At 52.5% G+C, this 24,160-nt stretch overlaps 1 protein-coding gene across 2 annotated transcripts in view; it reads left to right on the top strand.

Moving 5' to 3' along the window:
* Positions 1–5,986: 5,986 nt before the first annotated feature.
* CORO2B (coronin 2B) overlaps positions 5,987–24,160 on the top strand; it is a 147,129-nt gene continuing 128,955 nt past the window's right edge. The window contains exon 1 of one of the 2 annotated variants that reach the window (XM_044925383.2): positions 5,987–6,155. In XM_044925383.2, coding sequence (XP_044781318.1) covers positions 6,141–6,155 — 15 coding nt within the window. In that variant the 5' untranslated portion in view covers positions 5,987–6,140. Of the gene's footprint in view, positions 6,156–6,425; positions 6,746–24,160 lie in introns of those variants that run through there. The other variant, XM_006054778.4, reaches the window with a different exon arrangement.

Here is a 24,160-nt window from a genome sequence, read left to right as displayed (position 1 = left end):
AGATGGGAGGGCAGAGCTCTTGGGGGAGGCTGACTCTGAGCCGAGTTCCAAGGCTCCTCCCTCCATCATCTGTTTCCGTACCCCACCCACCCGAGTGCAGTAAACAGAAAAAGCCATCCACTCGCACATGCATGGGTACAAGCTCCCAGAGAGGCTCGAGGACGAAGAACCTGCTGCCCAGGTGGAGGTGTCCGCAGTGAAGGATGCAGCCCTCAGAGGGCCCAGACGTGCCTGCCTCCAGGTAGCTCACCAATCATCACCCCTCAGATACGGGGTGCGAGAGGACACCCCGGGAGCAGCCCAGCAATTCACACACCGGAGTCAGCATGTGCTGTTGTTCAGAGGCCACAGAGAAAGTGGGTGAGGGACGAGGACACAGAGAGGGACAGAGATACACAGCCACAGGGACGGGGGAGGGAAACACAGGGGTGAGCAAGGCTGCAGAACAAGGGCACGCGGATGCGGCCAGAGCACAGAGCTGGAGGCGAGACGGGAGCAAGAGAAGAAGCATGGTGGTCAAGGGGAGGTGGGGCGGGGAGAGCCCCACACCCAGACGTGAAGAGCAGCGGCGGTGCTGCCCGGAGGGCAGGGGGCAGAGCAGGACTTGGATGCAGTGAAGTAGGAGGAGGACACAGACACGGAGCATGGAAAAGTGGATGCACCAGTGGAGACAGGTAATGGGGAAGAGAGGATGGGCAGACGATAAAAAAGAAAGGGGGAAATGAGGGGCCGAAAGAATTAAATGCAGGGAAGGGTATTGAACAAGGCACTTGCTGTGTGCTGGAATTACCAAGAGCTGTGAAACACACAAACAGGAAATAATGAAACAATGAAGATGTGCAGAAAAGAAGGAGGCTCAGAGGGTTATGGAAAGTAGCACAGAGACTGGGCACCTAAACCATCCCCATCAGAGTCCAGGGAGGCTTCCTAGAAGAGCTGACATCTGAGGAAAGAATGAAGATGACTCTGGCAGTTGTTCAGGGGGAGAGAAAGATAACAGTGTGATGAGACAGACAACATCCAGATGCAGAGGTTGGGACAGGTCTTGGAGGACCCTGTTTGGACCTCATCCCGAAGGCAGCTGGGAACCCTGGTGGGTTTCAAGGAGACTGGTGTGTGTGTGCGCATGCACACTTCATCAGGGATGCCTGAGCTGCTTGGTGGAGAGCGGAGTGATCAGCACAAGGCAGGAGGCAGATGAGGAAGGGAAGGAATTGAGCAAAAGTGTGAGCTGCAGAGCTTGACAACTGAGTACCCGAGGGCAGGTTGTGTGTGGGTGTGTGTCCCGGCATGAACAAGGCAGCCAGGGAGGACTGCAAGAACTCCTCCCTCCTATAGGGCTTCACAGCTTTGATGATCTCCCTCCTCCTGGCCCCGTGCTACTGTGCAGCCCGCACACATGGTTTGGGATGTGTGCTCACATCTGCAGGTCTTTCCAGGGAGACTGCAAGCTTCTTGCAGGCAAGGACCAAGCCCTCCTAATTCTGCACAGTGGCATCCAACACAGAGTCTGGGGAAAAGCTAGGCAAACAAACACACGAGGCGGATCAGAGCCTGACATCGACATGCCGCCCTGGGGCATGCTGGGACTTGAGCCAAGAGGTTATTAAGGCTGAAGCTACAGGTGCCCATGGCAGCCCAGTTGGATTGGCAAGCAGTTATCCAGCATCTCCTATGTGTCAACTATGTTTTGTGATTAAGAAAAGAGAGAGACAGAACACATAGTCACAGCCCCATCAAAAGAGACAGGACAAATATGTTTAATTATGATAGTTATACTACAGTGTGAATCAGGCAGCTGTGGAGATAGTGTCAGGAGAGCTACACAGAGGTGTTGCCATTTGAGCTGGGATTTGAAAGATGAATAGGAGTTTGGCATGCAGAGAAAGAGGTGTAAGGGCATTCAAGGCTAAGGACAGAGCATGGTTTACAGCATTGAGGCATGAAGGAGTCTAAAGGAGACCAGAGCTTCTACTGCAAATGCTTATTTATTCCACAATTTTTAACGTGTCCACTCGGACTCCCTCTGGTTTCACCTACAGCTCAGTGGGTGGTCCAGGACAGCTCAGACTTAAACTAACAGCATCCCACCTTGAGTAAGAGCTGGCAGGTGGTGTTGGTGTCTTTCTACTTTCTGGCCCAGGGCATTCTCCAAGCTGAAGGAATGCCATAAGAGGCAGCCCTCAGACAGTGGGGAGGAGGAGTCCATGGATGAATGCCCACTGAATGACTCCTGGCAGGCAATCCTGGCCACATCCCAGACGTCTCTGGGGAAGTGAGTCTCCTTGGCCCCAGCAGTGACCTTGAGAACAAACAATATAAAGCCATTTTTTTTTCTTTCTCCAATCTTAATTTTTTTTCTTAACATATATATTTTATTGAAGTATAGTTGACTTACAGTCTTTCAGGTGCACAGCAAGGTGATTCAGTTATACATATGTAAAAGTGAAAGTCTCTCAGTCATGTCTGACTCTTTGCGACCCCATGGACTGAACAGTCCCTGGAATTCTCCAGGCTAGAATACTGGAGTGGGTATCCTTTCCCTTCTGCAGGGGATCTTCCCAACCCAGGGATTGAACCCAGGTCTCTGGCATTGCAGGCAGATTCTTTACCAGCTGAGCTATCAGGGAAGTCCATGAGTGAGTGAAGTCGCTCAGTCGTGTCCAACTCTTTGCGACCCCATGAATTGTAGCCTACCAGGCTCCTCCATCCATGGGATTTTCCAGGCAAGAATACTGGAGTGGGTCGCCATTTCCTTCTCCAGGAGGTCTTCCCGACCCAGGGATTGAACCCAGGTCTCCCACATTGTAGACAGACGCTTTACCGTCTGAGCCACCAGGGAAGTCCAGGAAGTCCATATACATATATTTTTCAGATTATTTTCCATTATACGTTATTACAAGATATTGACCACAGTTCCCTGTGCTATACATTAAACCTTTGTTGCTTGTTGCATACCTATTTTTTAAAATTAGAAATCTAGTATTCTATTCATACTAAGTCAAACAAGTAGAATCAAAGGTCATACATTTTTTAGGCAAAAATTTTCTAAAATATATATTATACATATTTGTAGACATGTATGCAATAGCTTTTCTACTATATAAAGCCAATTTTTATGTTGACTTTTCCTTCTTCCCAATCTCACTAATTACCCCCATTCACTCTTCCACTCCTGCTTCCTGGGATCACCTTCCAATTAAATCACCTGTATCCAATTCCTTTCTCAGGCTCTGCTTTGGGGAGAATCCAAACTAAGATGGGCCATGTCACAGGGGACCAGGAGGTGGGAGGTACTGTGATATTGACAATCAGGCCACAGAAAAAGCACACATTTCTGCATATCTCTTAGGGGCCAAGCCCTTGACTTGCAGGGGGGCTGCCAAGTTCTTTGAGGGGGCCATTGCTCTTTCAGACCTCTGTTCTGATTGGGGAGAGTGACAGACAGAAGGGGCGAGCCAGCAGCACGTGAGGAATCAGAAACATTTTCCTTCTGCCTTGGGAGCCTGTCACGTGGGCTGTGGGCAGCAGATTGATGTTCCTAATTACATTTGGCTTAGGCTGATATTAAGTATCTGTCTCGTTCCCAGAGCCCACAATGCTGGCGGATGGTGGGGAAGGTGCCAATAGGCATGCTGGGTAGCTGAGGATGACAATCTGGGAGTTTAAATATCCATGAGAGAGAAACATGGACAAGTCACAGTTGTGGGGGGCAGGGTGGTTCTGTTCTTGAGTTGCCCTTTAAAGGTTTCCAAGGGCTACGGGGGCTTCAGAAAGGTTTTGAGGTCCATCCTCCTGTCTTGAGGCTGACCTGCCCAAAACAGCCCAGACAGGGCATGTGACCCTTTCTGATGCTGGACAGCTTGCTAAGGGGAAATGCTTTCATGGATCTAATTTAAATTTCTTCTGTTGCAGGTCAAACGTTTACTCTGCTTGATTTTGTTCTTGGTGGCATTAAATATTCACTGAGCACCCACTGTGTGCCCGGGGTACACAGTAAGAGAGGACATGCCCTGGTACTCTGAACGCTTGCAGGCTCACAGTCTGTATTGGCCAGAAGCTCATGAAAACAAGTCCAGACGCTGGGACTCAAATGCAACACGGGGATCCGTGGGGGGTGGAGTTGTCCGGGGTTTGGCAAGGAGATGGGACTGTGAGAGGCAGAGAGAGCCTAGATCAGTGCAGAAGAATGAGGAGGGCATTCTTGGGAGGGGAGTAATGTGGTCAAAACATGAGGTCCATTGAGGAACACACTGAGGAAGAGTCTGCACAAATCAGATGCCTGAGACTTGTGACATCATGTGCTACCCAAGAGACTGAGTTTAAACTCCTTGTGGCTGAAAACAGGACTACTAACTGTCCAGCTACCTCCTAAGGGTGAAGCTCAAATAAGGCAGCAGGTATGAGTAGCCCTGGAATTCACAGCTCCAAAGCACAATGCTGTGCTCAGTTGAAAATGACTTCTGTTCAAAGTGTTGGCTTTGCCATTGTGTGATCTTGGGGAGGTCCCCGCCCCTCTCTGAGACTGTTCACTCATCAGCAAACCGAGAATGGTAATTCCTTCCTCATACTATTGCGTTAGGGATCACAGGAGAAAATGTAAATAAAAGTAGCAGGATGATCCACAAAGAGCTCTACAGATGCTGATTATTACTGCTGCTCTAAACAGTGGGCTCGGTGAAGTCAGGCATCCGATCTCTTCTCTGTTCCTCCAGCGCCTTCTACAGAGCAGGTGCGCATACCATTGTGGACAACGTCTTGTATTTGATTGAATTGTATAATCTCCAGGAGCAGAAAACTAACACTTCCGGGCGTAGGGGGAGGTTGTGATGCGTGGCAGATCCGTCCGCCTCCATCTCCGCTAACCCCTCCCCTCCTCAGTTTCAGTAGTTCGGGATCTGCCGAAACCGGTTCTGCTCCGGTGCTCAGGAGGAGGACTCCTTTCAGAAGACTCGCGGGGACACCTTCAGGTGGTTGTACCTCAAGTCCCTGAAGCAGCTCCAGAGTATGGTGGGAGGGACCCAGGTCAGGATTAGTTCACCACCGAGGACGCACCTGTGTTCCCCCAGAGCAGCGCTAAGCCCGAGGGTCGTACGGGCACACCTGGGGCAGGGCTCGTCCTGTCTCTAGAACGCAGCTTTTATAACCCGGGCTTCGGTACAGAGCTCAGAGCTCGCGGCGACGTGGAAAGAGCGGGCTCCCAGAGAAATGCCAGCCCGGCTACACGCCAGTTGTCTCAGTCACTTCCGATCCTGACCCTCAGTTTCCTCCTCTGTAAAATTGGCTACGAGCCCCCCTGGGCCACCTTCTCGCTGCGGGAACGAGACTGAAACGGGTGCTGGGCCGCCTCATCCTGCGCCCCTCGGTGCAGGGGTCTGCGAGAGGCAGGGGGTTCAGGCTGAGTCCCGGCGGGCGGCTGCCACGCCCCTCTCGGCCCGCCGCTCGGCCCTCCCCGCCCGCCGGCCGACTCTCCAGGGGGCGAGCCTGGCGGTCGTTTCGGCCCGCGCGGCGCCTCGGCCATCTAGCGTGTGACTTCGCCAGCGGCCCGGGGCCAACGGGGCACGCAGAGCCCGGGTCGCCGCCCATCCCCCGCCCTAGCTGGCAGGTGCCAGGACCCAGCTCGCCCGGCCGCCAGGCGGCCGCGGGCCTGAAGGGGTTAAGGCCGCGGGGCCTGGGCGCCGGCCCCGGGCTTGGCGAGCCGCTGTGCCCTGCGGCCGCAACCGATCCCGGAGGCGCGGGGCACGGCGGCTGGCGGGCAGGCGTGCGTTTCCTCCTCCTTCCGCCTCCTCCTTTGTAGCGAGTTCCCGGCCCCTCTTCCTCCCCCCGCCCCCCAGCCCGGGCCCTCTCCCTCGCTCCCTTTCTTCCTGCCTCGCCTTCCTGCGGCGAAGGAGGCTCATCTATTATAAATGCACATTCGGGGCTGACAGCGACGAGCGGCGGGCGAGCGCTGACGAGCGGTCCCTGCTCGCTGCCCGCCCGGAGCGCGGCCCCCAGGCTCGGCTGAGCCTCCCGCGGGGCGCGGGGAGCGCGCGGAGCCGCTCCGGACCCCCTTCCTGACGCCGCCGGGAGCCCCCGGGCGGACCCCGGCCGCCGCCCCCGCACGCCGCGCCCGCGGCCCCGTACCGCCCCGGAGTTTCTGCATGACTGTCACAAAGGTAGGCGCCCCTGGCCCGCCGCGCCCGGGACCCTCTGGCGCTGGAAGCCCCCGGCCTGGGCTGCGGGGGGCGCGGGGATGTGGGCGTGCGAGGGGAGGGTGGCGCTGGGTCCGGAAGGTGTGTCTCTCTTGCTCCCGCAGTCGCTCGAGCCCCTCGGCCCCCAGGACTGCGGAGGGAAGTGGGAGGATGCCGCTTTGGCAGGAACTGTCGTTTGGGCAGGATCCCTCTCGCCGGCTCAACTCCAGGACTGCATTTTTAACCCTTGTTTAGGATGCTGCATTTTTAACCCCAGAAGAACAGTGTCGGGCAGCTCAGTGGTGTCCCCCCTCCTCCCCGTTGGAGCGCACCGCGGGGAGTGTCGCTGCACGGACCGACGCTGGGCAGTGGGTGTGGGAATGGACTTGCCACTCTGAGGAGGCCCGCAGAGGTGAAAGCCCACCCCACCTGCCGGCCTCTGCTGCCCATCCCAGGAACTCGGGCCTGCCTCCAAAAGCAGTCTGTGGGCGCTCCCCAATCCCGGGAGTTGCTACCAGGGATGGGAAAGATTCTGGAGTGGCCAACTTGAAGATATGGGGAAGAGCTGTGGCGGGGTAAGGAGGGGCGGCGCTCATTCTGGCAGCTCCCATGTTGGGGGAGAGTTCTTGGACCTCATCTTAGGGGCCGAGGAGACATTTTGGGAGCTTCCTTGCTGTGGGAAAGAAAGAGTTAAGTGGAAAGCAGATCTGGATAGTGGAAAGTGCCCAGGGTTTAGGAGATCTGCCATTCACTCCCCAGCTCTGTCCCGACCCCCTGGGTGACCTTGGCAGGGCCCTCCTGCTTTGCCCTCAGTTTCCTCCTGGAGTGTGAGCATAGGAAAGATAATATGAACGCTGGGGTTGGTGACCAGCAATTAAGAACCAGTAAGATCAAGGGTGTGAACCCACACTTTTCAGAGAGCTCAGTCAGGGTAAGGAGATCACAGCCTGGTCTTGCTCTTGGGTTTGGTGAGCCATGTACCCAAGGCCAGACTCCACCAGCTGCCCACCTGGCTCTCATAATTAGAGAGTTGGAGGTCAAAGTGGGAAGGGCAGCTTGTTTGTGGTCAGAGCAGCAGACCAGATGGTGGGTCAGCCTGGAAGCAATGGGAGAAGTGGGTCTAGCTCCATCTGATGCCCCCCAAGATCTGCTATAAGACATCATGTTCAGTCAGGGTCTTTGGGCTCAATTCCAGAACTGGAACTTGGAAACATTGTGGGAAGATGAACTTGGGGGCTGAGGGGGTACCTTAGCTCTGGCTGCGGCTGGCAGGGCTGCTGCAACCCACAGAGGGCAGTATGCTTAGTGTTTTGAAATGATACAAATGCTATTTAGCTGGGAAGGATTACTGTCATTAACAGTGTTAATGTCAAAGAGGTAAGCAGGTTAGAGTAAAAGAGTAATGGATGGGCCTGGATGAGAGATAAAGGATGAGAGAGAGATTTGTAATAGTAGCCCTGAGATTTGATTCAGTGTCTCCCCTGTGTCTCTTTATGTATGTGAGCTCAGGCAGCCCTCCCAGGAGACCTGCAAGGAAGGTGTGTTCAGGCCCCCTTTAATGGAGGAAGAAACTGAGGCTCAGAGAGGTAGAGTAACTTGCCTGAGGTCACACAGTGAGTAAGTAGCTGAGCTGGGATTTGCCCTCAGGCCTGTTTCAGTCTCTAGCCTGTGATCTTTCCATTACCCTGCACCTTGGAGACTGGATGATTCCCGTGGTAGAGGGCCACTACTTGGAGACCTGGGCCCTGGGGTGGGGAGTCCACGAAGGTGAATACCTGTCTTTTCAACTCATTGGCAGCCCTGGCCTCTTGGTATCCAGTGATTATTCACTAATGTGCCCCCTTCCCCCACCATCCCCCATCAAATCCCTCTGTGTCTGGCTCTTCTAACAAATGTGGCATCAGTTTAAGCTGGCTCAGAGGATTAAATAAATAAAATCCCCACCTTAACCCTATCTGCTCTTCCCTTGTTAGCCCTTCATAGACTGCTGGTTTTCCAGTAGGGAGGAGCAAGAGGCCTGCAGGGGAGGGGCCTGGGGGGCGGGGGGCAGGGGGTGGGGGTGGGGGGCAGGTCCTAAAGCCTGTTGGTAAAGGCTCCTCTCTGAGTTTGGGAAGGAACCAGAGTGTTCCGGGAGTCTAAAGGCCTGGCCTCTGCTCCTAAATAAGTCACTAACAGGCTGTGTGACTTGGACCAGTCACTTCCATCTCTAGGCCTCTGTTTTCTCATCTGTGAAATGCAGAATTGGTTCCACCTTCTGCAGGGATTTGGGACAACTTCAGCTCTGGCAAGAAGTCAGCTCTGATGGAGACCAGGAGGCTCTTTGTTCTCTGAAGTTGGTCTGGTTACAAGACAGATGCCAAGAACCCTAAAGGGAGTCTGGGAGGTGGGATCACACTTACAAGCTGGGGGTGGTAGGCAGAGGAGGGAATGGATTAGAGGGTGAGACCCCAGCTCCTGCTGCCTTTACGCAAAGAATCACCACTTTGGGTAAGCCCAGCTTCTTGGACCCTTGCTTGGAGCTCTTGTGTCAGATCCCTGGAGGGCAGATCCTCAAGGCCAGGGTTTGGTGTGGACTGTAGGAGATGATAGGAAAGTAGAGACAAGGAAACATGATGGCCCGTTGCCAGATCTTTAGTAGCACTTCCTTAGGGGAAGGGGCCTCTGTTTTCCATTTGCCACCCACCCTCTGATACTTACCCCATTCCCCCTTCTTTGTGGGGCACAGCAGGTGAGGTTGCATATAAAGCCTGAGGGTTTTCTGGAAGGGCTCCTGCTCTAACACACTAGACACACAGAGCCCTGCAGATTTTGGATTGTGACCGTCTAGCCAGATGACATTTTTTTCCTGGGTATGATGTTTTAAACTATATTTTATGGTGTGTATTTTAGTAAGCTGTCTTAGTTTCTTTATGTACTAAGGAAAAGAAAGGAAGAAAAAAAGAAGAGAAAGCAGAGGGAAGGACCAGATGCAGTTTCCCCGGCCGCAGATGTCCACAGGAGGTCAAGGCCCAGCCTCCTCCTGGTTCTGGTCCAGTATCCTTCCATAGGGCAGGTCAGGGGTGACAGTGAAGGCTGCCCTCCTAGGAACAAGACAGTTTCATTCCAGAAGATTTTATTCTTTGAGTCCTTGTGCCTGATTTTTAGCATTTTTCTGTCCCTGTTCCATTTCAGTCATATACCTGACTTAGCATATAGCAGTCCTTCTCTGCTTCTAAATATCTGTTTCTAGACTGCCCTTGGCTGGAAAAACAGAACAAAATATGTTAGAATTGTGTGTAGAGTTTGAGTCAATGGGCTATAAGAAAAGTCTTTGAGCTCTATGTTGGCCTCTACAACCGCCTTCTCATTGCTCAGAGGTCCTTTGGAGTGCTTTCCCGGGGTTCATCTGTGATGTGACCAGAGTTGGGGCTCTGGGTAAGGAAGGTGGTGACTTCCAGTGGCTAGGCGGCCTTGTTCCCAGGTGCCTTGTTAAGTTAGGTGCCACTGAGCTTAGTGCTTTCCAAGTTCCCTAGGCTGGCTCAGGGACCCAGTGGCCCAAGAACAAAGTGCCCTGAGCGGCAGGAATGCCTACCGTCCCTCAGAACGACTTAGGAGAAGGAATGCGGGCAAAGAGAGGACCCTGGATGCCAGTGCTGAGCGGCAGATTCCAAGTCCACGAGCAGGATTGTCAGCTGCACTCTGGCCCCCAGGCCTGCAGGTTTGCCTTCCCTCTCCTGTCCCACCCTCACAGAGCTCAGCTCACTGGTTGGAGTCCCTGGCTTCTGCTGGGAAAGATTGAAGGCCGAAGGAGAAGGGGGTGACAGAGGATGAGGTGGTTGGATAGCATCACCAACTCAGTGGAAATGAGTGAGCAAACTCCAGGAGATAGTGAAGGACAGGGAAGCCTGGTGCGCTGCAGTCCATGGGGTCGCAAAGAGTCAGAAACGACTTAGCAACTGAACAGCACCAACACCATGTCTCTAGGCCCCTGTAGAGAGCCTTATAGGAGAACAGAATATACGAGCAGTTAAATCATCGCGTTCTCTCCCTTGACAAATGAAGGATCCTGGGCCCACGGAGCAGAACCGTGATTTCCTTAAAGTCACTCAGCAAGTATGACATTAGAGAGCTGAAACTTGGGTTCTTCTGACTCCTGGTCAGTGCTCTTTCTGCCCAGCTGCCCAGTGAGGGGGACTTCAGGCCGCCCTAGTGGGGGTGGGTGTTTTTCCCCCACTGCACTGCCCTCTTCTGCTGGACAGCCTCTCCCTTTTTTGGGTCCAGGTGAAGGGAGCCCAGGGTCAGGATGGGGGAGAGGGGATTACAAGCCCTTCTGCTTCAACTCACTGACCCACATCCAGTCCATGTAGGATGCTGGAGCCCCAGTGTCCCACTTCCCAGCACCTTTTTCCTGTCTGACTCTTACTGCGAGAAGAGATGAGAGAACCTCAGTTAAAAGGCTGAGAGGTACCGGTGTAACTGAAAGTGGGATCTGGCTGCTTACTGCTCAACAGCCATTAAAGAGGCCAGGTTGGTGGAAAGGAAAGTTTGCTTTATTTTGGATGCTGGCAACTGGGTGGGGTGGGGGTGGGTGGATAGGGTGAATGCCTGTCCAAAGGCCGACTCGCCCCATCCCCAGCACCCAGTGGGGTAGAGCTTTTATAGGCCGAAGGAGGGGGCTGCTTATAGAAACAGCACAGTCAGCTCTGATAGTCATCTTGAAATTAGCCATTGGTGGTCTGACCAGCGTCATCTTGATTGTTTTAAGTACAGTTAGTCTTCAGTTCCAGGGTCAGTTTGTTCGCATTTCCTTGAGGCCGGTTTTGAAATTGTGGCAGCTTATGCCCCGGCTGCAGGGTGGTCATCACGTAGTTAACTTCTCTACCTGGTGGGAGTTCCAGTATCCATAAGACGATTCACAGGCTGTGGCTCAGATTATTATCGATAGCTCCTGAGAAGGAACTACAGGTCCTTGGCTGTGCTTAATATCAAAACTATTATTATTTGGTTTCCTTTGGCTGTTTTCCTTTGTTTCTGCATATTCTCACTTCTCTGGTTAGACTTATTCTTTGACGTTTTTCCACAGACAAAAGGCAGGCAGAGGACATGAGGGGCAAAGACCATAGGGTCCTGCCCCATTTCACCAGTATGATGCAGCTCCCAGACTCTTGGGGTGGGATGGGGCAGGGATTCTGCCTTCTGTACATCTCACACTCTCACTATACTGCCTCCTTCCTTGCAATTCTTGTTGCAGATCACTGGCATCCTCACGCAGAAGGAGTCTAGGTAACATTTACTCATTCGTCTAGCCCTCTGAGATCCTGCTCTGGGCCAAGCCCTGTTAGGCACTGGGCTCAGAGAATATATAGCTGCAGCCCCTGCTGTCCAGGACCTTTGAAGAGATGGGTGTGAAGGAGGTATCATAGAGACCTGGGTTAGGAGCGTCAAGGTCCGATGGACACAAGGTGGGTCTTGACTGCCTGCCCTTAGTGCTTGCTTAGTAAATGCAGGCTCTTCCCTTCCTTGCCGTCTCTCCCTCTCTCTCTAGAAAAGCTCTGCTGAGTTACTCTCTTCCTGAGTGTGCCCAGAGACCCTGTTTTCTCATGGCTGAGGGTGTTGCCGCCTTGGCACCCATGGCAGCACCCAGAGGCATCAGGGCAGGGTGTGAGGCTCCCCAGGGCCCCCAGAATCACCCCACAGCCGGCCAAGGCTGTGGAGTCAGCAACAACATGGGCTTGGTTGGTTTGCGTGTGTGGATGCTGGCCGGACCAGCGGCCTGGCAGCGTCAGGCTCTGGCAGCCCAGCCATGGAGTGAGTTTTTCCACTTCTCTCCCAGGTTGGCCAGCCTGGAGCAGACATGGCCTCAGCCGCCGCTGGCTCCTGGCACCGGGGCGGCCCAGATTCTGATTTGGATGTGCCGGCCACAGAATTTGTCTGGTGTCCAGGAGATGAGGGAATGTGCAAATTCCCTCTGTGCCCAACCCCCTCTCCTTCCCTCTCCTCCTGCTCAGCTCGTTCAGTTCCCTTCCTTTCCCTGCCTGTGGACCCCACGGGCCCCAGCCCGAGCTGCCTGCAGCCTGGGAAGTTCAGAGCAGCTGGCACGGGGCAGGCCTGGCCAGGGAAGGACAGATGCAAATCCGGTGGTTTCCACATGAAAAGACGCTGTTTAGAATGAGCCTCTCCTTTGTGGGCCTGGAGTGTGGGACCAGCTGCGAAGGAGACACAAGTAGGGTGGCGGGTGGGGGGGCAGGGGAGGGGCTGTCACCGCTCTCCCCTTCTCCTTCCTCCCTGCCCCCTGCACAGGCCCCTGGAGGGACTTGGTAATTGGTTTCTGGCTGGCACCCTCCTTCCAATTAATTAACACAGTGATGGGAGGTGCCCAGGTTTCCTCAGAGCGGTCCTGTTTACAGAATACAAGCATGGGTTACTTCTGTGCATTGCTTTGCCCGTCCCATGGTGGGAGGCTTCCCCCTATTTACAGATGAATAAACAGAGTCTATGAGAAAAGAGACCACACCCTAAGTCACAGAGCTTATGTGGGTCAGAGCCGGGATGCACACCCGGATCTTCTGACTTTAAGCTAGAACCTGCTCGATCCAATCACATAATGGTCCATAACATGTGAAGACACAATGACCATCATGACAAGAATAAGTTATTAATCAGGCTTTGGGCAGGCATGATTGCATTTACTCTGTGCCCCATGAGATTGAGTCTATTATTGGATGATCCCATTTTTCAGATGAGGAAATTGAGGTTCATTGAGAATAATTGAATTGTTCAAGATTGCAGGTTTAGTGGGTAGGGGAGCAGGGATCTGCACCTAGGCTGTCTTGCTCCAGAGCACACATTCCTATAACTTCTAGGCCTCTCCTGCTGGGGCTCCATCATGGTCTGCACCTTCTACCCCCAAAGCATAGGGCTCCTGTCTGTGTGTCTGTGGCCCTGCCATGGAGGTGTGCTTGCCTTGAGCATGTCACTCGTGGGTGTGTCATGCTTAGATTTCCCTGTGGCCTTTGCGGGAGCTTGGAACCATGCACTTGATTAGGGGAAGGCTGCTGGGTAAGAAGGACATCTGGATGTGGTGACTGGCATTGGATAGGGCTGCTTATTGGTAGGGCAGCCAGCCCAGTGGCAAAATGGAGGCAGAGCGTTCTCCAGTTCTGTGAAACTAGCTTTGCGTAGCGGAGAAAGCAATGGCATCCCACTCCAGTACTCTTGCCTGGAAAATCCCATGGACGGAGGAGCCTGGTGGGCTGCAGTCCATGGGGTCGCTAGGAGTCGGACACGACTGAGCGACTTCACTTTCACTTTTCACTTTCATTCACTGGAGAAGGAAATGGCAACCCACTCCAGTGTTCTTGCCTGGAGAATCCTAGGGACGGGAGAGCCTGGTGGGCTGCCGTCTATGGGGTCGCACAGAGTCAGACACAACTGAAACGACTTAGCAGCAGCAGCTTTGCGTAGGGAACACAGGTCTGTGATTCAGGCCTGCAGCCCTTACCAGAAGCAGCCTTCTCTTGAGATGGCTTTTGATGCCCAGAGGGTGCCTACGAGTGCCAGCTTTAGAGTCAGACAGATGGCACTGTTTTATTTACTTGCTGTGTGTTCTTGGGCAAGTTGCCTAACCTCTCTGAACATCTGCTTCCCCATCCATTAATTGGGATTGATAATAGTAGTACTTAAAAGGATTATTATAAAGATTAAAAGAGCTGATCTGTGTGAAGCATTTACCACATGCCTGGCAGTTGTTGTCAGCTATTAACGTCAGGCAGACAGAAAATTAAACAAATGCTGACAATGAGTGTCCTGGAGTGTTATGAAATGAGCAGGGAACTCTGGGAATAGTAACAGTGGGCCTGCCTAGTCAGGGGGCTCAGGAGGGGCTGTTAGCTGAATCATGTAGGCTGAGTAGGAGGTAGCAGGTGACATACATGGGGAGCGGGGGAGAGATAACCGGCAGATGCCTGAAGTCAAAAACAGCTCTTCAGGGTCGCTTCCTGCATGCCAGGCATGGGTGAGGGCTCAGCCCAGCTCATTTAACCATCAGAGAGACTTCATGGTCTAGATCACTGTCATTATTTCCACTTTACAGATGAGGAAACGGGCACAGAGAGGCTAAATATGCTGCAAAAGGTCACCCATTGGGCGGAATGGAGACTCGGGCTTCCTGAGCTTGGTACTCTCCTTCTTCCTCCCTGCGGCTTGAAGATGCTTTATCCCACTTCGTTTTTCTATTTTTCCTGCACCACATGGCTTGCAGGGGACCAGGGAGTGAACTCGTGCCCCCTGCATGGGAAGCACAGAGCCCTAGTCAGTGGACTGCCAGGGAAGTCCCTCCCTGGGCAACTTCTTAAACTGACCTGAGGGGTGTGGAAGTGCCATGTGCAATTGCCCAGCCCTCTGCTGCCCTCCCAGGGCCTCCCCAGGCCCCCTAAGGGAGGGCAGTGCCCCTCCTGGCTAGCAGGCAGCTCTGGGGAGGGGTCATTTATTTTTTCAAAAGGAAACTTTGCTCTGGCAGAAAAATTTCCACCTTACATTTTTACTGGGCCTGATCATGACCACTTTTGTTCTTTAAATCTTTCTAATCATCTGTTGGGCATTGGTCTTTAAAGTAAATCCGTAGGGACAGATCCAGAACTTTTAATGTTCAAAGTCTATTGAGTGTCTGCATTTTGGTTTTTGCCCTGCCCGAGCTCGGAGAAGGTGACATTCTCCACAGGCTTAAACTCGCCCCGAGTGAGACAGATGGTGACAAGGTAGGAGGCTCTGGCTGCCCAGAGATGGGAATATGGGGAGGCTGCCTCTGGGTGGTGCTCACACTAAACCCTGGGAAGGAGCCCCCATGCTCAGGGTTTAACTCCCAAGCCATCTGAGGTCATCTGGTCCAGGCCTCTGCCTCCATGAACTTCACACTTTCTAGGAATATGAGAATGACTCCTAATCTCAATAAATATGAATTTATTATTAGGCTGTTCCTAGCCTTTCACCAGTTGGTAAGTCCCTGCTTTCAAGGAACTGACAGTGAAATAAACAACAGAAGTAGCTAACCCTTCTAGGGTGCTTAGTTTATGTCCCAGGCACATAAAAAGTGTTTCATATGTATTTATTCATTTAATCTTCCTGATTATCTCTGAGCTCTGTGCTATTATCATTTCCATTTCTATAGTAGCAGAAACAGGCCCGCAGAGGGCGGGGAGGTAATTTACTAGGGTCCCAAAGCTGGGAAGGGTTGAGCCTGCCTCCTAGGCTTCTGTTTTACCCCTCAATCAGGCTGGAATGACCCCAAAACATGGGGCCAGAGCAGGGGCCTGAAGGCAGAAGACCCAGGCTTGCTCTTGCCTCCTTTCTTTACTGTGTGACCTTGGACCAGTCCCTCAACATCTCCGAGCCTCTATTTTCTCATCTTTGAAAATGGAATTAGGACTCAGCCTTACTAGGATGCTGTAATGTGTAAGTGAGGCTCTCATAGATGTCATGTATGGGGTTTTTTGTTTTGTGTCTGATATGATCTCTCTCCCGTCCCCTGCATTACCAGCATTTCATAGCCTTCAGAGTTTGGCAGTTCCTTCCAATAGATAACCCACTTCTCCCCTGCTGTCCTGGCTTCAGAATTGATTCAAGGACTTCCCTGCTGGTCCAGTGGCTAAGACTCTGTGCTCCCAGTTCAGGGGGCTTGGGTTCAATCCCTGGTCAGGAAACTAGATCCCACATGCTGCAACCAGAGGTCCCGCATGCCACAGTGAAGATCACACATGCCACAACTAAGACCTAGCTCAGCCGAATAAATAAATAAAAATAAATATAGTTTTAAAACAATTGATTCATACTCTGCTGGTGTGAAAGAGCCAAGTTCATATCTTCCAAACGGCCTCTGTTTTCACTTCATCAGGCTTGTTGGGTACAGATAAAAAGTTGTTTTTCTCTCTTCCTGTTCTGTCTTTTTTGGCTGTTTTGATATGCTCGGGACAAATAATCTGGCTGTAAAAATTGGATGTCCTGCTTTCATTTGAAAAGTAAGCCAAATAAAGCATCCGTACCTTGATCTGTATCATCCTGGCTCCCCGCAGGTCTGAGCTCCCTGTGGAAGGCAGGGGAGGATGGGTCCCAGAACACAGTCCTGCCTGGGTCTCTGGGCAGAGAGACCCTATCCCAACCCCAGTGGCATGTGACCTTGACCTTGGCTCTAGGCGCATCCTTATTTCCTTGTGGCTCAGGATGCTTTTCTTCTGGGTTTAGGGAAAGGAGTATGTTCTAGTAGCATGAAGCATTTACGCCAGACAGTTTAAGCACCTTAAGTGTGATTTCAGAACTAACAGCTTTATGATCTGGCAGAGTTTCTAAGACATGGAACAGCTAAAAACCAAAGTGTTGGTGGGTGGGGACAAAAGGATTTAGTTCCTGGGGTTTTTTCCCTTTAACTTAAGGAAGATAATACTGTTGCTGCCTGCCCTGCCGACTTTCAGGTGAAAGATCAGTTTGCAGGAATGCTTGGGGAAATTTGGGATTCTGATAAATTTGGAATTCTGGGAAAGGGGATTTCTGTATATCTGTATATCTGAAGGACCATCTGATAACTTTTTATTATCACAGATCTGTCCTCTAAAGCTCAGGGGTCTACCTTCCTGCCTTAGTCATTATTATATCAGAGGACACACTAAAATTGTTGTGCATTGAGTCTCTTTCAGGACCTGAGTTGTCCTGTTAAACTGGCCTTTTCAGGGTCTATAAGTGCAAGCGTTAGTCGCTCAGTCGTGTCCAACTCTTAGCGACCCCGTGAAATGTAGCCTGCCAGGTCTGTGCATGGAGTTTCCCAGGGAAGAAGACTAGAGTGGGTTGCCATTTCCTTCTCCAGGGGATCTTCCTGGCCCAGGGATCGAACCCGGGCTTCCTACATTGCAGGCAGATTCTTTACCGTCTGAGCCTCCAGGGTCTAAACCACGTTCATTTCTCTGTCCCAGGAGCTCCTGTAGCACCCAGTCTCCACTGCACCAGACGCAAATAAAAGCTTAACATGCTATGTCGTTTGCTGATTGGTTTAGGAAGATGAACCTTGACTCAATTGTGAGCTTGCTGAAACCAGAGATTACACTTGATTCTTTTTAGTACCTTTCACAGTGCTCATCCCAGGGCTATCTATGCACATTAGAAAAGGTGTGATATAGACTTTGGGGTACCTTGTGTAAAGGTACAAGATTGGGCAGAATTTGAAACAATCCTAGACAGTTCCCTGGTTGTTGCTGCTGGACTAAATCTTTACTCCTAGAGATCCACACACTGCTAGAGCTGGAAGGAAATCTAAAGAGATGTAATGGATTCCTCCATTACAGAGGAGAAAATTGAGGCCCCAGAAGGTTTACCCAAAGGGGCACAAGTGCCTGAGCCAGATCTAGGGCTCCCTCCAATTAGTTGCAGGCTCAGGTTGGATGAGCTTCAGTACACTGGGTTTTTCTAGGCTTCTACTAGAAATCAGGCCAAGGACTGATTGAAAAGTGGGCATGGGGGAAAACTCCAGAAAGGAGACTTTGCGAACTTAGCCTAGCTTGCAAGGGGCGCCTGAATGGAAAAGCTTGGCTTCTCAAGTAACCAACCAGAAATGGCTGGCCCCAGGGCCGACTCATGGCCGTGGCAGAAGGAGCGACTTCTGAGGCTCCTGCTGTTGGGCTGTGGGGCTGTAATTACCCAGATCTGGTGGCCCATGTGTCCTTCATGCCAGGCTGCCACCTTTGCCTGCACAGCGGAGCGAGAACCCCACTCTCCCTCCTGGAAGCCGGCCCTCCTGGCACGCAGGGCTGCAGGCAATCTTTCTCTCCTTTGTTTCTCTGAAACCATTAGAAGGGCCTCTGGGTTGGGAGTCTGGGTTGCTAAGAGCTTTCCTCTGGCTAGACCTTATCACTGGCTTGAGAAGTCTCCAGACAAAGTTTTCCCTGGAACTCTCACTTGGAGGGAGGGAGAGAAGGAAGAAGGGAGAGTGGGTGGAGGGAAGGAGAGGGGAGCTCAGGAGCCACAAACAAAGCCGCCCCTCTGCAGGCCCCAGAGGGCCAGAGTGCTGGGGCTGGCAGAGGGAGCGGCAATCTCTGTGGGCCTTTGCTGTAGAGAAGCAGCGGGAGGGGCGCCGCTCTGCTGCGCCCACCACTCGTGCAGCGGACATCCGTTCCCTCCTGTTCCTGCCCTCTCCCCCTCTCCCCGCCTTACAGGAGGGTAAACTGAGCCCCAGAGAGGGAGGCACTCACGCTGGTGCACACAGCGGGGAAGCTGGGATCTGAACCTTGTACGTCTGATTACAGAGCCCCGTGGACACACAGAAACTGATCGTGCTGTGTGGTTGCCTTTTAAAGAAGACCCTCCCAATCACCATGCCCAGAAGCCTCTATAGAACTCAGTGCCGCTGGGCCTTTGAGATGTTATTAAAATAGAACTTCCCCTGGGAAAGGTAATGCCTTAGCTTGCTGATAGCAAGACCCTAAGTAATAAGGCTCAGGAGAGGACTTCCCTGGTGGTCCAGTAGTTAAAAGAGTTCGCCTGCCAATGCAGGGGACACGGGTTTGATCCCTGGTCTGGGAAGATTCCGCATGCTGTCGGGAAACTAAGTCCATGTGCCACAGCCACTGAGCCTGTGCTCTAGAGCCCGGCTCTGCAACGAGAAGCCACTGCAATGAGAAGCCAGGCACCCACTCTCTGCAAAAGAGAAAGCCCATGTGCAGCAACAAAGACCCAGCATGGCCAAAGGTAAATAAATACATTTTTAAAAAAAGACTCAGGAGTGGTTCCTGAGGGGGAAGGCAAGGCGGGGGAGAGCTGATTACCATGAACCAGTTTTACCCAGGGAACAGGAGTGAAGAGGATGACCAACCTTATTCTGTGCACCTCTCCACCCTGGCTTCCCTGCTCCCTTGACCACTGACCACAATCCCCACCCCTCGCCCTTAATGCAGGTAAAAAGAGGCCTCGGATTCACTCAGAAAACCTTTGCTGAGCACCTGGGTACCAGGGCCAAAGTGCCAGGAACTGAGCTTGCAGGGATAAACTCAGGCTGCCCCTCCTCGAGGGAGGTCAGTCTCATTGGAGAGATGGTGGCTCAGAAGGACATAGAGCTGCAGAGATAAGGGGAAAGAGGCTGGTGTGAGTGGAGCGGAGATGTGTACACACACCTCTGAAGCCATGGGGATGGGGCAGGGGTCAAGGAAGGTTGCTGGAGGAAGAGGTCTCATCTCAGTCATCAAGGATGAGTTAAGCAGAGGCAGGTGAAGAGGAGGGGAAGGCATTCCAGATGTGAACAAAGGCTTGGAGAGAGCTGTAGGATTGGCTCATTCCAAGAGAGATGAGAGTTGGATGCTGCTGGGTGGGAAAGGGTAGGACGGCGGGTGATGAACAGACTGGGAGGCAGGAGGAGCTGGGGGAGCAGAGCTGCCTGGCCAAGGAGGGTGAGCTTCACCCTGATGGTGCTAGGATCCCCCAGAGGGTTTTAAGCAGGGGAGTGACAGGGTTCACTTGCACTTTAGATGGTTCCGCCCAACCCATGTTGCCCAGGAGGCATTTCGGTGATTGGAGATTCACAAACTTCATGTGTCATGAGGTAGGAGTGAAAGTTCCAGGCCTCCAGCCCAGAGTTCCTACTGGCATCTCCCTGTACCTGGGTGAGTACTACACATGCCCCTTTCTTCCCCAGGCAGATGCCACTGGCTGAGACCACTGTAGGTTACTGGCCTTTCCCATCTGCCGAGGGCTGCCAGAGAGGTTGGATCTGAGCTTGAGAAGATGGGGTGAGGGTGGTGGAGCAGAGGGGCCCAAAGCCTTTCTAGGAAGATGTGCGTTTGGCCTGGTGAACAGACCTCTGAAATGCGATTTTGGAGCCCCCTGCTTAATTAAGCCCCAGCTCTGACACTATATGACCTTGGGTCGATCCCCTCTGGTTGGGACTCAGTTTTCCCAAACTAGCTTAGGGGAGTGTCACCAGGTCCAGGTCCAGGTGCAAGAGTGAGGCTACAGGTGTGCTTATGCCCAGAACTAGGCCCTGCTCAGCCTGCCTCCCCCAGCTTTCCCAGACCCTGCAGCCAGAGTCTCCTCCCGAGCTGTGTTCTCCAGCACACACATACATGCACACACACCTCGCTCCAGACTGCCAGGGGTGGCGGCAAGTTTATGAAATTCAGAGGTTGAGGACCAGAGTTGGAGTCTCAGCTCTGCCACCAATTTGCTCTGTGCCTCTGAGCAAGTGGCTCAGCCTATCTGAGCCTTTGTACCTGCCCCCTCCCGTTTGGTATAAATATCAGTCCTCGGCACACAATGAAGGGAATTGTATGAGTCAGCCTCTTCCTTGTCTCTCTAACACACCCTCCCCGGTGCTGCTTCTGCCAGATAGCCCTTGTGTTTTTTTTTGGCCACAGTGTGTTGCATATAGGATTTTAGTTCCCTGACCACGGATTGAACCTGTGCCGCTTGCATTGGAAGCACAGAGTCTTAGCCACTGTCCCACCAGGACAGTCCAAGAGAGTCCTTCTTTGATGAAAATTCTATCTAGTTTTGAGTGCTAAGCTGGTTGGGGATGAGGAGTAGAATTAACTGGGATAGGGCACAAGAGAACCTTCTGAAATGGTGGTTAGGTGAATGTGTAAAAAATTTTCAAGCTGAACACTTCAGATTTTCATACTACAGGCATGTTGGATATATGAATGTTAAAATATTAATGCTTGGTTTTATTATAGAAAATATCCTATTTATTAATAATAAAACATTAATATTTAATACATTTACTTTTTAATGGAAAAAAGATCCTTTCTCAGCTTTCTGGCTCAAGCTCCATCTCTCTCCATCCATTCATATATTCATTCACTCTACAAATATTTGCTTGGGCCCCAGGCAGCCCGGGCTCGCAGAGGTGAAGGACACACAGATGCATGCACTGTCTTGGGAGCTCAGAGGTGCAGAACCTTCAGTGGCTCCTCGTTGTCATTAGCGGTGATTCTCCTGCTGGCTGCAGATCACCTGGGGAGGTTTATATGCTTTTCCTCAGGGTCTGTATCAATAGCTGTGTGACCTGTGCAGTGCCTGATTTAATGTTCTGCTGATCCTGTCTTGAAATTCATTATAATTTTTAATCAAGAGGACCAGATTATGTAGTTGGTCCTCCCTACTCCCCCACCCCCAGAAGAACAGAATCAGATTCTCTGGGAGTTAGGGTCTGGGCATCAAGATTTCTTCAGAGCCGTGTGTCCTGCTGGAGGAGACCTATCCAGATTCAGCTCTCATCCTCAGACCCCTGGCTGAAACAGAAGCTAGAGCCTGGCTCTGCAGACACTTGTAACTGAATTGAAATGATAAGCCCTCACACGTGAGCGTATCACAGGAGCCATCCCCGGGGAGGCAGTGTGGGCAGCGAACCACGAAGGAGCTCGAGGGAGCGGCGGGGTCACTGTGGGGTGTGATGATCCAGAAGGGCTTCACGGAGGAGTTGGCACGTGCACCACCCTGAGAAGGGCGAGAGAAGAGGACGAGAGGGGAGAAAAGGCACAGGCAGAACAGCGTTTAGGAAAGGGAAAGACTCGGGGAAAAGGAGGAGCCAGCTCAACTGGAGTGCAGAGTGAGACTCGGGTCGGGGGGCTGGGAAGCACAGGAAATGACAGTCTGAGAAGTCAGAATCCTGTCAGCAATGGGGAGCCGCTGAATGTTCTGGGTCCAAGAATAATGTCCTCCATGAACATTTGAATCAATAAACAAAAGGACTTTGGTGAAGTCTTAAGGGGAAACTGGCCTGCTAAGTTGCTGCGGTCTCCAGCTGGACTGTGGTTCACCTGCTCTGAGAGGCTCTGCGTCCCCGTCCCCGTAGGTGGTGCCTGTCTGTGTGGAACCCCGTGTCCCCTGTGGTGTGGTCTTGGGCAGCAGTGATTGAAGTGTCCCCCAAAACAACAGATTCTGAGCAAAGGAATGGCAAACACAAGGGGAGGAATTTCTAGGAATGGCAGACAGTGAGGGGAGGGGCATTTCTGGTAAAAACTGGGCTCTGCACTCCAGCTCCCATCAGGTTCCCTGACCCAGGTGAAGAGCCCCTGTAGGAAGGTGGCTGTCCCCACCATCTTGCCTTCCCCATGGCCTGGTGGACACTGTAATCCCTGGGGATGGTTTGACGGTCCTGCCTGGGATAGAGGAGCCCCCATTTCTGAGTAGCCAGGAGATCAAACACAGATCTGTTTGTTTCTTAAGTCTCCTGAAATATTTATGGAGAAAAATAAGAAAGGGTCTCTGTTTGTTTAATGCATCCTCCAGGGAAGAAGTCATAGGGAATAGGCCACTTCCTGAGTCTGAGAACCAGTGAGCAGAGATGGAATTTCTTGGGGTTTGAAGCCAGACTGTGTACTTGCAGAAGAAGGTGGGGTAGGATTTCTGGAGGTGGTGAAGCCCTCTCAACCTCCTGCCTCCAGCCCAAGAAAGCCCTTCAGCACTTGCTTTCCTGGTGACTCCAAATAACGGCTGAAATCTCAGCCTAGTTTTTATTCTGGGCTTTGCCTCAACATGCTGTGTGACCTTATGCAAGTTGCTTAACCTCTCTGGGGGTATCAATCCTATTTGGCCCTTGACAGTGTCTGGAGAGTCAACTGAGCTGTGGAGTGGGCTTGCTCTGAAGCAGTGAAGAGGTAGAAAGGGGTATAGGGAGCATTGTGCTGTGCAAAAGTCCCAGCTATTCAGTGTTCCAGGCCAGAGAGCTGGCCAGGAGCCGGACTGAGGGCCGTTGGTGGCCTCAGCTGTGGCCCATGGGGTCAGGCTAGCGGGAGGGCTCTAGGACCCAGGCCCATCCTTTGGACCCCTCCCCCCTTCCTCCTCAGCTCAGCCCTGCTGTTCCACGTCCCTGAGAATGCTGGCAGGATTTCCTCCCAGGAAAGGGACGGGGGTGTCCGGTTTACATCCCCTGGGAGTTGCAGGCAGCAATTCCCCCTGACAGTGGGACCAGCCTTGTCTTCAGATGTGGAAGTCTGTGGCTCCGTGCCCGAGCCTCGTGGCTGGCCTCAGATTATCTGCTGTCCACACTCAGGGAACCTGGATCCCTGCCCTTAGTTTGGCCCCTGAGGCTGGGCTTCTGTTCTCAGCTCTGGGGCTGGCTGCTTGTTCTGTCTCCCATGGTGGACCTTGTAAAGAGATAGTAGTTAATAACAGTTCTTATCATTAGAACGATCTGAATCTTAATACAAATGACCATCCACTAAGCACCTGATCATGCCAGGCACTGTGTGGGCTGGGGATGCACAGAAGGGACCCATCTCCCCAGCCTTTAAGGAAGTTGACTTCTGCCTGGGAGGCAGACACAGACACTGAAGGAGGGCATGGGGCAGTGCTGAAAGCAGGTCCTGAAAGCCACAGAGCCCTGGGAGACTGAACAAGGCTTCCGAGGGGAGGTGGTATTTGAGTCTGACTTTGAAGGTTGAGTAAGATTTGGGAAAGGGTGGAGGAGAGGAGGTGCAGCATGAATACAAACAAGGCGGGCTCACTCCTGAGATGTTCGAGAGCTTCCAGGTTGTCCAGAGAGGTTGGAGCATGGAGGGTCAGGAGCTGGGAAGGTGGGGAGGGGAGGCAAAGCTGGAGGCCATGGTGAGTTGTGCATGAGTTGCACATGGGAAAGAGACGTGATCAAGTGCTTAGATTCCACAACAGTAAACATCCATTAAGCACGTACTGTGCCAGACACCGTTCTAGATGGTGGGACACATCCACATAGGTGATCGAAACAGAAAAACGTCCCTGCCCTCAGGGGACTGGCTCTGGAGGGTGGGGACACAGGACAGAACACAAATACATAAACACTAGGGTGGCAGGTGGTAGTAAATGCTATGAAGAAAAGGGCAGTGGGGTCAGGGGGCAGAGCGATGGGAGGGACTGCTTTAGACAGAGCAGCTCTGAAAAGGGGACATGAGGGCCCAGGGTGGAAGGAGGGGAGGAGGAGCCACGTGGAATCTGGAAAGATCTTTCTGGCTGAGAGAACAGAAAGTTCCTAGGCTCTGAGGGGGCTTCTCTGGTGGCTCAGA

Source organism: Bubalus bubalis, chromosome 11 (genome assembly GCF_019923935.1).
Source record: "Bubalus bubalis isolate 160015118507 breed Murrah chromosome 11, NDDB_SH_1, whole genome shotgun sequence".
Classification (NCBI taxonomy): Eukaryota; Metazoa; Chordata; class Mammalia; order Artiodactyla; family Bovidae; genus Bubalus; species Bubalus bubalis.
The sequence above is the reverse complement of the archived record's forward strand: the minus strand, read 5'-3'. Positions and strand labels throughout refer to the sequence as shown.